The sequence below is a fragment of the Chrysochloris asiatica genome, unplaced genomic scaffold (assembly GCF_000296735.1).
Source record: "Chrysochloris asiatica unplaced genomic scaffold, ChrAsi1.0 scaffold00006, whole genome shotgun sequence".
NCBI classification, from domain to species: domain Eukaryota; kingdom Metazoa; phylum Chordata; class Mammalia; order Afrosoricida; family Chrysochloridae; genus Chrysochloris; species Chrysochloris asiatica.
In genome coordinates, this window is record NW_006408524.1 from 12,565,447 (window position 1) to 12,582,225 (window position 16,779).

The window sequence follows — 16,779 nt, forward strand, 5'->3', positions numbered from 1 at the left end:
TCCTTCTATATGGGTCTCTAAATCACACACTAGAACCTCCCCTGGCCTTCAGAATCACAGCTGTACTTAGGGAGAGAAAACAGACAGTGTGCCCATTATTGTTGGTAAGTGCCATTCCCAATACCCAGTATAGGGTTTCTGAATAGCAGCTGGGGGTTTTGAGCCACCAACCTTGCTTATCCCATAGTGCCACACCAGTTCTCCATAGATTTTGTCCAGAGATAAAATGCTGACCAGTGTGATATGGACACAGATATATTTCCGTGCATACTCATGGTATATCCAGACCACGTGGACCCTTTCCAAAATGATACTGCTCCTAAATGAGTTCCTTCATTCTTCGTTTAGATCCCTGTGAATGACAAATGGAACACAACGCCTTCTTTTAGCTCCTTTAACTGCCATTTGCTGAAAATTTTTTCTTTTAAGTTATCCTAAGAACGTATGCGGTACACACTTTTTTTGTAGTTGTTAAGTGCTGTCGAGTCAGTTCCGACTCAAGGAGACCCTGAATAGGGTTTCTGAAGAGCAGCTGGTGGGTTTGAACCACTGACCTTGTGGTTCACATTCCAGTGCTTATCCTACAGCTCCACACCAGGAGTCCTTTTGGTTAGATAGGTACTAACATCCCATTTTCCAACAAAGACAACAGACAGAATGACAGGTAAATTTCTCAACAGGATCTTGCTTCCAGAGCAGGAGTCAGTTCAAAGCCACGCCTGTCAACTTGAAGCCGTGGTTCAACTCACTGGTGTCATCCTGTCTCATTGCCACTGACTGGTGGATTTGGTTTCTGGCCCAGCTGCAGACTCCCACTGCTCTTTTTAAAGTCTTGCCGTTGTTAAGTGCCGTCGAGTCCATTCTGACCCATAGTGACCCTGTATAAGTTTCCGTGGAGCAGCGGGTGAGCTTGAACCGCGGACCTTATGGTTCAAACCGACTTTGCCGTCCAGCGCATTAACCCACAGCGCCACACAAGGACTCCTTTTACAGTCGGTCGGCACTCGTTTTTCTAGAACGTGATCGCGGCTGTGTTTTTCTTTGCTCGACATTTTGGGACCTGTAACAATTGTATTTCCTTTTGTTTTCCAGCTTTGGAGACATGTTGTCTTTCACTCTGACTGCATTTGTGGAGCTGATGGATCATGGCATTGTGTCGTGGGATACATTTTCAGTGGCGTTCATTAAGAAGGTAAGGCAGATTGTTCTGCTCTTCTTTCATAGAGACTTTACTTTGAGAGTGTTTGATTACTGCTTCCTTTAATTCTTTATGTTAAAAGTGAGGTGTGGTTTTTTCATAGTATTAGGTTTGTGGAGCTCAGAGTGTCAAATTCTATGTAAAAATAGTATTTTTTCTCTACACTGAGAACATGAGAACTGCAGAGTCAACAGGGAACCAAAGTGGCATGCTATTAAAAACAGATTAAGTCTCTGCAGGAGGCCTGATTGTGCAGTGGGTTAAGTGTTGAACTGGAATCATCAGTTTAAACCCACCAGTTGCTTTGGGGAGAAAGATGAGGCTGTCTGCTCCCATGAAGAGTTACAATCTCAGAAATCTAAAGGAACAGTTCTATTAGCTGTAAGTTGGAAGTAACTCAATGGCAGTAGATTTGGGGGTTGTGTTCTGAAAGAAGAGATGTTTAGAATTCAATAAGTCATTTTATAAGTATAGATTCTTAGGAACAGTTATCAAAATATAGAATTTTAGTAATCCTGGGAAGAACCTGGAAAAATCAAAGTTGTCTCATAAGATCCACTTGACTTTTTAAATTTTCAGTTTTGGAATGTTGTTAAGTTATTAGGTGCTATCCAGTCGGTGCCAATGCATAGCAAGCCTGTATAGGGTTTCTAAAGAGCTGCTGGTGAGTTTGAACCACCGACCTTGTGGTTCAAACCACCCTTGAGGTCCAGTGCTTTATCCTGTAACGCCACACGGAGACTCCAAATTTTCGAATAGTGGTAGAGTTAACGAAAACATGCCATGCAAAAAATGTAGTCTTCATCCGGCTTACCCTATTGTTAGCATTTAGCATAGTCCTGGTGTGGCACTGAAGGATAAGCATTAGGCTACAAGGTCGGTTGTAACTGCAAGGTCAGCGGTTCAAATCCACCAGCTGCTCCTCCAAAACCCTATACAGGGTCACTGTGAGTTGAAACCAACTTGATGGCACCAAACAATCGCAACAACATCATGCCTATAGTACATTTGGACTCCTGGTGTTGCACTGTAGGATAAGCACTGAAATGAGAACCACAAAGTCAGTGGTTCAAACCCACCAGCTGCTCCTCAGAAACCCTCTACAGGGTCGCTATGAGTTGGAACTGACTTGATGGTTCTCAACAACAGCAAAGTAGCATATTTAGTGAATTGTACTTAATACTAAGAAGTTGACATTGGTACAATACTATTAACCTTTATTTGATTTTGCAACTTTTTCTACTAATGCCTTTCTCTGCTAAGAATCCTGTGTGGGATCCCACATTGCATTTAGCTGCCAAGTCTTCCTGATCTCCTCAATCATTACTGCATTTGAGGAATGCAGGACATCTATGTTGTGGACTTGGCATGTTTGGTCTGATGTGTCCCCATGATCATATTGAGGCTTGGCATTTTGGGAAAGTCATACAGAAGTGGCGTTGGATCCTTCTCAGTGCGTCATATAAGGAGCACTTGGACTTGAGATGTCTTACTATGGCAGTGCTAACTTTGATCACCGGTTGTGGTTCCTTCCCTGTGAAATACTCCAGTTCTCTCTGTGGTTATTCAATACCTTGGGGAGTCTCTATTCTGAATTTATGGCTCCTTATCTCCGAATAAGGGTGTTGGAGGTTCATTGGCTCCTGGATGGGACATACACATTTACTTAAGACTGGAGTCCATTGAGAACATCTCTGAACCCTCTCTTCTTATGTAAATCTACAAGGCCAAAGGAGAAGAGTAACAGGAACCACACGGAAAGGCTATAAATAGGGAAAAGAGCTTTTTGCCTTCTATTGTAAATGGTTGTTGTTGTTGTTAGTGCCGTGGAGTCGGTACCGACTCATAGCAACCCTGTATAGGGTTTCCGAGGCTGTAAATCTTTACAAACTCAGAAAACTCATCTTTCTCCTGCGGAACAGCTGGTAATTTCGAACAGCTGTCCCTGAGGTTTGCAGCCTGATTCATAACCACTACTCTACCAGAGCTCCTCGTCTGGTTGTTATTGTTAAATGCCGTCCGTCCAGCCGTTTCCGACTCATAGTGACCCTGTATAGGGTTTCCAAGGAGTGGCTGGTGGACCACACCAGTACTCCTTGGTCAGTGGTATGAATTGCTAAGAAGAAACAAAACTACTGTCGTCGAGAAAGTAGAAGAAATTAAAGATGCTACAGGGGACATCTTTGTGGTGGCAGAGAGTGTAAGAGGTAGATTTTTGTTGTTAAGTGCATTCGAGTTGGTTCTGACTCATGATGACCCTGTATAGGGTTTCTGAAGAGCAGCTGGTGAATTTGAACTGCCAACCTTGTGGTGCAAACTGACTTTGTGGTCCAGTGCTTAGGCTGCAGTACCACACCAGGACTCTGAGAGGAGAGCTCAAAATGAGTGCTGTATTTTGTTTGTCTTTCTAAAGGCAAGTTCTAAAGACGCAACCCCAATTCTGAAGATACTGGGTTTTTAAGATTTTCTGCATACTTAGAGAAATGTTAACACTTTCCAAATTTATGTCACGTCTTTCTTATGTCCAAATTACCTTGTTTGTGTGTTACCAGAACCTTTTTTTCTATAAAAAACACACTATAGTTGTCACTGTTGTGTGCCATTGAGTGAATTCCAACTCAGAATAACTCTGGATGACCGGTAGAACTGCCCTATGTATTTTCCAGATGAAAACAGTTGTGGGAGCAGATCACCATGTATTTTCTCTCAGAAAGTCTGCCAAGTGTGAATCACGCACCTTTTTCTTAGTGGTTGAATAACCATATGAACCGTAGCACCACGAAGACTCCTTAACAATATGATTGTTGTTGTTGTTAAATGCTGTTAAGTTGTTCTGACTCCTAGTGACCCTGCATTGGGTTTCCAAGGAGCAGCTGGTAGGTTTGAACCAGCAGCCTTGTGCTTCACAATCCAGTGTTGATCCCACAGTGCCACACTTTGTGTCAATTCCCTGACATTGTGTTGCATTCTCACCCACATTATCACTCTTGCTTCCACAGCTCTCCTGTCCAGAGTAGAAGAGATGATTTTGGTATTCTAGTAGGGGAAGCCAGGAGGCAGTGGCTTAGGGAGGTTAGATGAACCTGTAGTGACTGAGGGGTCATCACCAATGACCTGTGCTTTTCACAGAGAGCCTTGTCTAACCCACATGGTCTGTGTATTCACCCTGGCCTCACTAGCAGAACTAAGTGGTCTCTTCTGCTCCAGTTCTCCTTGGCATCATGCGCATTTCTCTTCTCTCAGTGCTGGCTACATTCCTGTGATTCTTCATTGCTGTTGTTCATTTGGTATTCTCTCCAATTAGGTCATGAGTTCTAGGCATCCAGAAACACAGGTTTCTCCATGGCCTTACCCCAGGTCCTGGCATAGAGGGAGACCGTAATCCATTTCTGTAAAAGGAAGGAAAGAAGTTGGTTTTTGAAGTATTAAAAAACAAAACAAAACTAAAAACACTATTGACCTTGAAGAAAAGGAGGAATAAATGGTACCGTATGTAAAGACATTTTAAGTAAAATATCAGTGATGAGCCAGTCACAGAAAGATGAATATTGTACAATCTTATAGATATGAACTGTCGGGAGTATCAGTACTACGTAGAGCGACAAAGAGGTTTTTAGGGGTTGTTGTTCTTATGTGCTATCAATTTGGTTCCGGCTCACATCGACCCTGTAAAGGCTTTCTGCGGAGCTGCTGGTGAATTTGAAGCACCCACCTTGTAGTTCAAACTGACCTTGCGGTCCAGTGCATTATCCTGCAGTGCCACATCAAGGGTGAATTACTATTTAATGGCTACAGACTTTCTGTTTGAGGCAATGAAAACGTTTTGGAAATAGAGAACAGTGATAATTTTATGTCAATATAATTAATGCTACTAAATTGTACATTGAAAAAAATGGTTCAAATGGCAAATTTCATGTTATATGTATTTTACTGCAGTAAAAAAAAGATGATAAAGAAATGTCTTACCAGTGGGAAGGAATTACAAAGTTGTCTTCTTTCTTTAAATGATGTGAATAGTGTGAGTGGTTAGAAAGAATGACTGCCGTAAATTTCTAACTATTTTAAGAAAGTGGTTTTCATTCACTGAAATTAAAATCCTACTATATGTAAAGATAGGTAGGTAGATAGGTAGATAGATAGATAGATAGATAGATAGATAGATAGATAGATAGATAGATAGATAGATAGATCTATCTAGGAGTCCTGGTGTGGCACTGTAGGTTAATGTGCCAGACTGCAAAGCCATTTGAACTGCAAGGTTGGTAGTTCAAGCTCACTAGCTCCTCCTTGAAAACCCTATACAGGGTCTCTATGGGTTGGAATTGATTCGATGGCACTTAGCAACAACAATAGCTAAAAAAGCCATTGAAATAAAATAAATATTTTTAAAAAGACAATGCATTCTATTTCTGTATTCTTAGTCATTGCATTCACTTTGCATTGGTACTAAGAGACCTCAGGTTTGACTTAAAAATTATCATCACACAATTACTTTATAGCTAATATTTTGTGTGTGTGAAGCTAATGTTTGTTGTTCATTAGCTGAACCAAGTTCAGGTCTTTGACAACCCAGGGATTGTATGCAAAAATCTGGCAGCGTAGTGGTTACAAATTGGGCTGCGATCTGCAAGGTCAGCAGTTCGAAACTACCAGCTGCTCCTTGGGAGAAAGATGAGGCTTTCTGCTCCCGTAAAGATTTATAGCCTCGGAAACCCTGTACAGGGTCGCTATGAGTCACAACCGACTCCACGGCACATAACCAACCAACCAACTCTCTTTAAGTGGAGCTTTATCTCTGCAAAAACCAACTAGGAAATGCTCTGACAAAAGATGCTTATCCCTGGGCTCTAGATTTGGCTCCTTATTAATGCCAAATTCATGCCACTTTGGAGAACTATTTTTTTCCCCTGCCAGCCCTTGTCTCCTTCTCAACCATTTTATCTATTTTGTTATGCTAGGGTCTAGTTTCTGTTTGCAAATTTGAGATGCAATGAATAATAATACTATTTCATAAATACTCTGAAACTTGGAAGGCTTTGTTGTGAACATAGAATGTTTTGTTTTAAAAGACTTGGCTACTTACTTAGGGTAGGAAGAGATGGAGAAGAAGCAAAGGGGAGAGAAAAAAAAAAAGTACTTTTTGTGTTAAGAGTTAGTGTTCCTCTAGCCAAATGCCTTGTCTTGGAAGGAAAGTTACATACAAACTCTCTTGAAACGTTAGCTCTGCAGGGGGACCTGGCTCTCTCTGCAAATATTTTCAGTGCCTAGACAAACATTCAGCCATTTTGGTGTAGAGACCTGTCAATTTTGGCTTCTTAAATTCTTGAGAGATTTATGGGTTTCTTCTTAGAGCCGAAATTGCCTCTGTAGCATACAGCAACATCCCAGATCATTTAAAATGCAGGAGTCGGGCTCCATGCTGTCTCCAGGATTCTTTTCAGTTTTGGTAACATAGGAGAAGTGTAGGATCTCATTCTAAGTGGTTCTAAAAAAATTTTTTTTTTTTTTTATGTAACTTTAATAGCTTTTGTCATTGATTGTTGAACTGCAATTTTACTTCAGTGCCTTAAAAAATCGCTGAAATCTTCTTACTCTGTTTGGTTTAGATAACCTTTTTAAACGAATGAGGAGGTTGTGGGTAAGTGCTGTCGAGTCGGTTCTGACTCATAGCAATCTGTATGGGGTTTACAAGAAGCGATTGGTGAGTTAGAACCACCGACTTTGTGGTTCGAACCAACCTTGCAGTTCAGTGCTTTATCCCACCAGGACTCTATGTAGAGGAAGCACACATAGTAACTGCCAACTCCTTTCTCCTTTTTTTCCTTATAATACAAACCTATTTCAAGAAGCGTACTGTAGCTTAAGGAGCTCTGGTAGCAAAGTGGTTACGAATTGGGCTGCAAACCTTAAGGTCAGCAGTTTGAAACTACCAGCTGTTCTGTGGAAGGAAGATGAGACTTTCTGATCCCGTAAAGATTTACAGCCTCGGAAACCCTGTTACAGGGTCACTATGAGTCGGAACCGACTCCACGGCACACAACAACAACAACTGTAGCTGGTTTAGGCCGGCCCATCTGTGTCAGCCAAAGACTAGTAATAGAGCTGGGATAAACTTAAAGGCAAAGGACGTCATTCTTCATTTGGGAGGGACAAGTAAAACTGAAATTTAACCAATGTCATGTATAAGTTAGCTTCATCAAGATCTAGAATCTTAAAATCACACATTGAACACTCAGCGTGCGTTCCACTAATTATTCTGTCTCTAGAGCTTCTTTTGAGGAAATACTAAATTAGCTTGAATCAACCCTGAATCTTTGGTTAATAATGCTATTTAAATAAAACTATTGGCTTATTTAGATGCCCAGTTCAAGCCACTAACAAATAAAGGCAAAGAAAGACGTTAGATCCAAAAACATAGCTGTTCTATACATCAGAAGCGTATCTGAAACTCTCATAGGTGCGTAGCTGCTTTCTGCCAGGCAGGTACTTGGCTAGATGTGTTACACAAAACCCATATTCTCTAACACATTGTACGATTGCTGAAATGATGGGCTCTACAGCATCACTGTGACTCGAAACTGACTCTAAGGCACTTAACAATAATAACAATGACCTATGCCAAGAAAGAGGTTGTCTAGAAGAGAGAACTTTTAAAAGAATACTTTGCTGAAAGTAAGGGGTTAGTTTTACTTGAGAGAAAACAATTTATAAATGCATATAGTAATGACAGTTGGAAGTAGGATATGTGTGTGGAATATAAATAGGCCAGAGTACATGAGAACCTTAAACTATCGTTTATGACTATTGAGTAGGCCCATTGGAAGTGGTAAGGAGCTCTGGTAGTGTAGTGGTTACGAATCGGGCTGCGAACCTTAAGGTCAGCAGTTCGAAACTACCAGCCGCTCCGCGGGAGAAAGATGAGGCTTTCTACTCCCGTAAAGATTTACACCCTTGGAAACCCTGTACAGGGTCGCTATGGGTCGGAACTGACTCGATGGCACTTAACAACAACAACAACATTGGAAGTGGTACTGGGAGAGGAATTAAAACACTCATCATTAGACAGTTACTTGCTATCAGAAAGTATTGAGTGTTATGATTTAATTTTTATTTTATTTTGCCAAAAGACATATTGTCAACAAGATATTGATAGAAATAGAGGGTAAGTTTCCATTTTGGGAAGACTCGAACATAGAGGGTGCTGAAGAAGATGCTGTTTTAGTTAGCTAAGAATGAGTTGGACTAGTGTGCTAACTTTGTCTGCACCCATGCCACTTTGCAGATGTGCCAAAGGGAGACATTTAGTGTGTCCATAAAAATAGAAACTAGAGAGATGAGGACATGAATCATTAACGATTATGGCAAATTTGGGAAAGAGTGCTAATTGGAAGAGAAGAATGTAAAGATCATGAGTTATATTTGCACCCCATTTAATATTAAGCTTTGTTGAAATATCCGATAATATCCAATAATACATACTCAATATCATTGTTGTTGTTGTTAAGTGCTGTTGAGCCAGTTCCAACCCATAGCGACCCTGTATTGGGTTTCTGAGGAGCCACTGGTGAGTTTGAACCTCCGACCTTGCAGTTCAAGTGGCTTTGCAGTCTGGCACATTAACCCACAGCTGCACACCCAATATAGTTAATTCCCTTTTTATGTATATGTCTGTGCAAAATCATACACTTCTTTGAGTTAAAAGTTGTATGAGCCTTGCTCTTTCATGTCTAGGACAGTGCAAGCTATTGTATGGCACATAGCCAATACATACTGCTAGAATGAATCAGTTAATAGATGCATAGATATTAAATGAGTGGAAAGAGGAACGAAGGGCGGTGGGAAATGAGGTGGGCAGACTTTCAGGTAGGAAACTTGTGGTGTCTTAAGACGCATCCAAATGTAATAAATAAAGGGGATTCTGGAAAGAGGAGACAATTCTTGGCTTTGTTAGATGCTGTCTAGTTGGTTCTGACTCACAATGACCCTGCATGTGCAGGTTTTTTGATCTTTTGGAAGTAGATATGGTCTTTCTTCTGATGTACCTTGGGTGGTTACAAACTGCCAACCTTTTGCTTTGTTACTGAATGCTTAACCCTTTACTTCACCCAGAGACTCTGAATCTTAAGGCACATCCTAACTTACTAAGTGGAAAGAAGAAGGGTACCCTGAAAAGAGGAGACAATTAGTAGAGAAAAACAATCTCAAGTCTGTAGTGCCAATGAAATTATGATAAGTTCTTGAGCTTCCTCATATTGTGCAGGGCCAGTGAAAAACGGATTAGGATTGTAGTTGTGGGAAAGGCATTTCTATTGTATTTAGACATGGCCTCAGTTAAGCATTAAACTAGTATGAGGATAATTGACCATTGAAGAGATTTGGTGGCCCTAGCATGGTCAGAGGGGTGGAGTGGAGCAGATTGTAAGGATTAAGACAGCAGCTTGGCAGACACAGTATACATGTTTATTTACTGTGAAATAACTTAATTCCGTCTTTTGAGAACCTTAAAATTATCATAATCTTCTTGTAGTTGGTATTATATGTAAAACAATAGCATTTTAGAATGTAAAGTCAGAAAGTTACTATACTTTGTCATATCGTTTACTGTATTTGTCACCTCCTGTTAGCAGGCATGGATGTTGGTATCTCCACTCCCACCCTTACTTTTACCAGGGACTCATTGAGCTGGACACAATCGGAGTGGTAACTGGAAGTTACCGTGGTGCACTTAGCATTTTGTTATGTCCAAGGGTGGGGAGGGGATGCGCCTGCAGAAAGGGAGAAATGGGTGTTGACAGCGGGAAGTAGCAAGTGTCTATTTGTGACAGAACCAAATTATTTCGCTTTTAAGAACATAGTCATTATGTTGATATAATAACAGCCTTTTAGTATGAGTTGTCAACAGACAGTAATAACTTTTAATGATGCCTCTAAAATAAAACCTTTATATGGTACCCATGTGTTTGGATTGCTGTGATCCATTATTCTAACCTTTATTTTACTTCCCTCTTACACTGTGATTTATGATATTTGAGACCTTAATGATTAATTCCTTGGGGGATATGTTTAAGAGCTTAAGCTATTATTTTAACTTTTAGTACTGTTAATTTAAACCGTTTTCCTCTTTGCTCAATTTGAGAGAGATGAAAAGGATTTATTTTAGCCAGAAGAAACTGGAAGACTGGAGGGAGGAAAGGGGTTTTGGTTAGGAGAGTTGCCACTGACTGAACAATTACCAGTTGGAATGTGCTGACAAGAGTGTGATTGTTGTAAGTCCTTTAAGAACATAACGATGTAACAGGCATTGATCATGTGGATTAACGAATTGTCTGAGACTAGAAAAGAAATGACTTTTGGCATATGCCCACATTACTGTTTCAAAGAAACACAGGCATCCCTACAGCCTATGTGTTTAAATCATCCTTCCCCGAAAGCTGAAACTTGGAAGAATACTCTGGAAAAACTAGACAGAATAATTCTTTAAGCACCCCCCCTTGTAAAAAATTAATTTTCATTGAATGATGGAAACAGGGTCTCAGTAGCGTTTTGTGATGATGTGATGATGTGATGGGCAGCCATTGTTCACTTGCTGAGTTTCTTGCCATTTTGCTGTAATTGTAAGTACTTTGTATCCTCAGTGTCTGATGTTTTTCAAGTGCATTTCCTGTTTACGTTATTTGTTCCCTGCCTTATGCCTCTGCTCTGCTTCCCCCACCAATAGCCAATTGTGCCTCCCCTTGGATTTTCAGATAGCAAGTTTTGTGAACAAGTCAGCCGTAGACATCTCCATCCTGCAGCGGTCCTTGGCCATTTTGGAGTCCATGGTGCTCAATAGCCATGACCTTTACCAGAAGGTGGCGCAAGAGATCACAATTGGCCAACTGATTCCACATCTTCAAGGGTAAGCGTGGGAGACAGGAAAGGCTTTGTGGAGAGAGTCCTGGGCAGTGTTCTGTGTTGGTTCTATTAAATGCACAGGAAAAAAATATTAATAAGAACCTTGATTTGGAATATAACTAGAGAATGGACCACCCTTGTTCCTGACACACTGAAATGGCATAGTCACTAGTCACGCCCCCTTGTTCCTACCAGTGGGCGTGAGCTATATGCCAGTTTTGGGCACCACTTTACCCTTTGTGAGTCCTAGTGTATAGTGCTGTGGGTTAATGTGCCAGACTGCAAAGCCATTTGAACTGCAAGGTCGGTGGTTCAAGCTCACCAGCTGCTCCTCGGAAACCCTCTACAGGGTCGCTATGACTTGGAACCGACTCGACGGCACTTAACAACAACAACCCTCAGTGCTTGGCACTTCATCAGTTTTCAGTGTTGATGAATATTGGTAGGCATCAGTGTTGTTGTTAAGTGCTGTGGAGTTGGTTCTGAAGAGTCTGAACTGCTGACTTTTGATTAGCAGTCCAGTGTTGCCTACCCTACAACACCATGTCAGGCATCAATAGAGACTTTTGTGTGTGCATTTTAATGTTATTTTTAAATGTTGTAAAGGTATGTATAATACAGCATTTGCCAGTTCAGTGTTTTTCATTTGGACAATTTGATGAGTTCAATCACATTACTCATGTTGTATAAGCAACACCAACTTCTGTTGCCAGATTTTGCATCACCATAAATAGAATCTCACTCCTTCCAAAAAGATGACCCCCTCTCCTCTTCTCTTCCACCCCTGGTGACAACTAATCAACTTTGGTCAGTAAACTCTGACTTTTAATAAGACATAATAGAACAATTTGTTCTCCTAAGTTCTCAATGGACTTCCCTTAATCACGTTAAGAATAGTGTTTTTTCTGTTATAAGAGTATTTTCATAGTAAATTAGGAAGTTTAAAATTCAGGCTTCTTTCTAATTTAGCTAGGCTCAAAGTGACATGTCATTTATAATAAAATTTATATGTTTTTTTCCAGAGGCTTGAGCTAAAAGTGAAAGACCACTTCCCTAACAGCCTCTACCCTTTGGGGCTTTTTCCCTTCTCTCCAATTTTACATAACTTGTAAGGTTGCATCTGATGATAGCTGAGTAGGACCCGTTTGTACACTGCTACTTTATAAGTTACTTTAAGGTGCTAGATGGTACCAGGCATCATGAGGTAGCTGCCAGGGGATACGGAGTTTTGGGGCAGATACTGGAATATAGCATCCAGGAATGACTTTGGCACTGTGGGTTAGTGCACTGGACTGCAAGGTTGGTTTGAATTGCAAGGTTAGTGTTTCAAGCTCACCAGCTGCTCCTCAGAAACCCTTATACAGGGTCGCTGTGAATCGGTACCAACTCGACAGCACTTAACAAGAACAAGAGCCTTGGGAAGAACAGAAATAATGGCCTGTGGGGTCCCTCAGCCTCAGGTCTTTTCTCTAGTGTATTAGCTCACTAAAAATGACCCACCTCCCAAGACTTGTCCTCTTCTGTCTCAGTTCATATTTGCAAACTCTCATGAGGAAACAGATTGGTCCTTTGGTTGGGACGTATGAGAGATTACTGAGTAATTCTTAATAGACCAAAAATGTTAAATATTGTGTTTACAACATAAGCAATCAAAAGTGCATTGATGATTTCTTTTTCTTGGAGGGAGGAGGCTGACCAGAATTTAAATTTAAATTGAAGAAGCTGTGACTTGTGGCCTCAGTGGAAATTAGCACACAGTTTAAAATGGTGACTTTGTGTGCAACTTCTCCAGAAGCAAGATCCGTTCACATTTGCCTGAATGTGAAATGCATTAACCGTGCAGTTTCTATCTTTTCTCTGAGTCTTGAGGACACACTCGTTCATTCACGGTGCACTCCCTCAAAGTGGAGAGTTTCTTACTTGCCAAGCACTGTGTGAACAATTTTATATGCATTCTCTCATTTTGTCGTCACCCCCCCACAAGTGAACAAGATTCAGATGCATGATAGCGCTCTGAATTACTCTTCCTTGTGGTTTTTGTGGCTGTGGCCTTTCTGAGGTAGGTACATGGCTTTTCTTCTAAGGTACCTCTTGATGGGTTCAAACTGCCAACCTTTGTGTCAGTAGTTAAGCATTTAGCCAGTTCCACCACTTAGGGACTTTTTCCTCACAGCGATGCCTTCTTCTTACCTATGTTGCAGGTAAGGAAACTCTTAGTGTGACCACAAGAACTTTTCCATGGGCCACAGTAGCTTGCGATGAACTAGTCCTGCCTTCTGCTGAACCACAAACTTGGTGGCTTATAACAACAGACATTGATTTTTTTCCCCCAGTTTTTGGAGGACAGAACTTGGAAATCAAAGTGCCAATTTGACCACATTGCAGAGACCCTAGGAAAGCACCTGTTCTGTGCCTCTTATAGTTTTGGGTGGCCTTGACATTCCCTGGCATTCCTTGGCTTGGATCCATATCACTCAAGTCTCTGCCTCTGTCTTCACATTGCCTTCTCCTCTGTGTGTCTGTCCCCAGACTCTTATAGGGACGCTTAGGACCCTCCAGGCGAATTTCCTCTTCTCAAGAACCTGTGACATGCACAGGTTCCAGGGATGATGATGTGGGTAGACGGTTTTTTGTTTGTTTTTTTTCCCAGGGTCACCATTCAGCCCACAATAGTCCTTGAAAAGTAGCTCACAGGCCTGTCCCTGTTTATGTCTTGTCTTTCTTATTTACTGTTTACCGTGTGCTTAAAGGACACTTGAAGGGGACTTCATTGAGAATGTCTGGTTTCTTTCAGTGGAAGCAAATGCGTAAATATAAATATCTGTTTCTTTGGGTATTAAGTTCATAGTTTGGAATCGATTTTACAGAGTTGTAATACCATTGCCATGGAGACAAGGCAGCAGCCTTTCTAAGCCCAGGAATGGGAGAATCCTCAAGACTGTTCCCTAATATGCTTCATGCATCAGATAATTATACACACACACACATGCACACATGCTGCATTCCTTGATTGTATGCTTTTAATCCTAACAGAGGTGTTGTGGCAGAGGGGTGGAGGAAGAGTGGGCAGGCTGCCTGGGTGTTCTTGGGAGATCGTGGAGACATTTAACGAGTTATCTGTTGCCCAACTAGTAATAGTGACTGTAGCCCCACTGTGTTTATACCTTGTGGTTGTTGAAATGCATTCTCAGAGCCAACTGCATTTGTGGGGGTCTTGTCTATCTCTGTCCCTTTTCTAGGGGTGGAAGTTATGAGCCTTACTGGGGTATAACTCAGGGATTGCCTGTTGTTTTTTCTGTGGCATTTCTCTTCTCATTTTCTGCGTCATTGTGTGTCTTTACAGGACAGATCAGGAAATCCAGACGTACACTATTGCAGTGATAAATGCACTTTTCCTGAAGGCCCCTGATGAAAGGCGGCAGGTGAGTTGTAATTCTTTTGTCTTATGAATGTGTCAAGGGTCGGGCACAAAAAGCTCTATCTTAACCATCCTGGGGGCTCCTTGGGCTCCTCTACTGCTTGTAGGTGGGTGTTCCAGGATAACTGCCCTCCAGTTGGGGGGGCCAGTCTGGAACTGCTAGAAAATACAGCAGGAACTAGGTTGAGATGGCAAGTACTTTTCCCTTCTATTCAGGGAAATAGAACCTAGAAATGCAACATATTAAAAATAGGCGAAAATGTCACTACACTTGAAGCCCCTAAAGTCTATCATTTTATTGGATTTTCTTTGGGGGGAGGATAGTGTTGTGTCCATTTTCCTGATAAGAGATGTAATCCTTTGCACATATAATCCTATGAGATGCAAAGGTAAGAAGGCAGGAAGGAAACTACGCAGATTGCTCTCCTGGTTGAGGTAACTTTTCATGGGTCAGAAGTGCACTTTGCTTGATGGTGTTTCTTCTGTCCAGATGTAGACATGATTGAGGGGAGGGGGTATGCAGTCCATTTTCCTTCCTTTGTAGTAACAGGAGAAATGAGACTCCTCAGTACCTAAATATTAATCCTAACCTTTGCCCTGGTTATTGTGGCTAAGTACCATTGAGTTGGTTTTGACTCATAGCGACCCTACATAGGGTTCCCAAGGAGCGGCTGGTGGGTGTGAACCACCAACGTTGCAGGTAGCAGTCCAGTGCTTATCCTACAGCACCACACCATGAGTGCAACTTTTGCTTCTCACCTTTATCTATCTTTTAAATCTGTAAACCCTTTGGTGGTTCTTTAATTAAGGAGGGGACAATTATGGATGGTGTGTATAGGAGAAGTGGGACTTTGCTGAATCATGACATTTAACTGCCCCTCCCCAGTAACACCCACTCATGTCTTTTATCCATCAACAGATATACGGTGTTACTCTGGTCACAGTTCACTTCGTTTAGAAATGATGAAAAAATGAGATCTCTCAGCCATCAGAAAGTATACTGGGAGCTTGATGACAGCCACCCACCCTTGAATTGTGTCAGACAGATTTAGAAAGCTAGCATGCTGCTCAACGTTGCTGTCAAGAATTTTATTTTATTTTTATTTTACTCTCTGGTTGCTAGGGTTTTTAACCTAGTGACCAAATATGAGAGATTGTGCTTTGTTTTCCATTTAAAATTCTTGTTCTTCCCTGGAGGTTGAGGCTCTATTTGCACAAAGAATAGAATCACCTTAGGGTTGCCTGTATGTTTGGTTGGGTGTTAGTTGGACCTCAGAGGTGCCAGCCCACCCCAGGCTGTTCTGGGGTCTCTATGACACAGGCGGGTTTTTGAAGAGTGGTTTTGCAGATCTTTAGTGGGCTCATCCTGGGCTGCTCCTTTGATATTCGAATCTAAGTACTAAGTTTATGGCAATTCCCAAACAGCCCAGCAAACTACATGATGGCTCTCATTTTATTTATATGCACCATCTAGCAAGGGCATTGGAGGAGCTTGATCCTCTACTGGTCAGACCAAGGACCTCCAGCCAAACAACATGGTAGTTGAGTGGAGATCAGACAGGGGACTTAAGAGTGCAGCTAGTTTTATTTTGGTTTTGTCCTCTTAGAGTCTCCTTTCTCTACCTGTGGAAGAAGAGGTTGAATTAAAGATAATGAAAGTCCATTCCCATCCTGAGTGCTGTGATTTCACCTGGATTCTCATATCTAGAAATGAATTAGATTCATTCATTTTGCTCTCGGGCGCTCTTGTTAATTTGCTGAATTGGAATTGAGTGACCATGGAGCAATGCTAATCTTTGCTAACTCCAGGACATTGGTAACAGTGACAATATAACGGAATACTGATGTAACATCTGGTCTGGATTCTGTGAACCAAATTTAAGGTTTAGTCATATACTTGGATTGTTATAACAACAACAAACCCTCTCAGAATAGCTAATAGGATTAGGCCTTTGAAGAGAACAACCCAGTGAAGAAAGGTAGAGTGTATACAGTCCAGCAGAAAACTAATTATTATGTGATTAATTCTGTCTTTGAAATGAAAATAGCTACATACTTCCTCATGAAAATTAACTTGGATTTTATATAAATCGCGTTGCATTTAAGGTAAACACAAGAATTTTGTTTGTCCCAGGAAAAGGAGTGTTTTTAATCCTTTTTTAAGTTGGGGGTTGATAAAAAAAGAGGACTCAAAACACATTCTTATCAACGGAGAAAAGATTGAAGTTGTCAAGGACTTCATTCTTCTTGGATCAACTATCAACACTCA

At 41.2% G+C, this 16,779-nt stretch overlaps 1 protein-coding gene across 4 annotated transcripts in view; it reads left to right on the forward strand.

Annotated features, from left to right (window-relative positions):
- Positions 1 to 16,779, forward strand: part of ELMO1 (engulfment and cell motility 1) — a 660,529-nt gene that overhangs the window by 148,086 nt on the left and 495,664 nt on the right. For 3 of the 4 annotated variants that reach the window (XM_006832125.1, XM_006832127.1, XM_006832124.1), the window contains exons 7-9: positions 1,093 to 1,192; positions 10,945 to 11,096; positions 14,436 to 14,514. In XM_006832125.1, coding sequence (XP_006832188.1) covers positions 1,093 to 1,192; positions 10,945 to 11,096; positions 14,436 to 14,514 — 331 coding nt within the window. Of the gene's footprint in view, positions 1 to 1,092; positions 1,193 to 10,944; positions 11,097 to 14,435; positions 14,519 to 16,779 lie in introns of all 4 variants that reach the window. The other variant, XM_006832126.1, reaches the window with a different exon arrangement.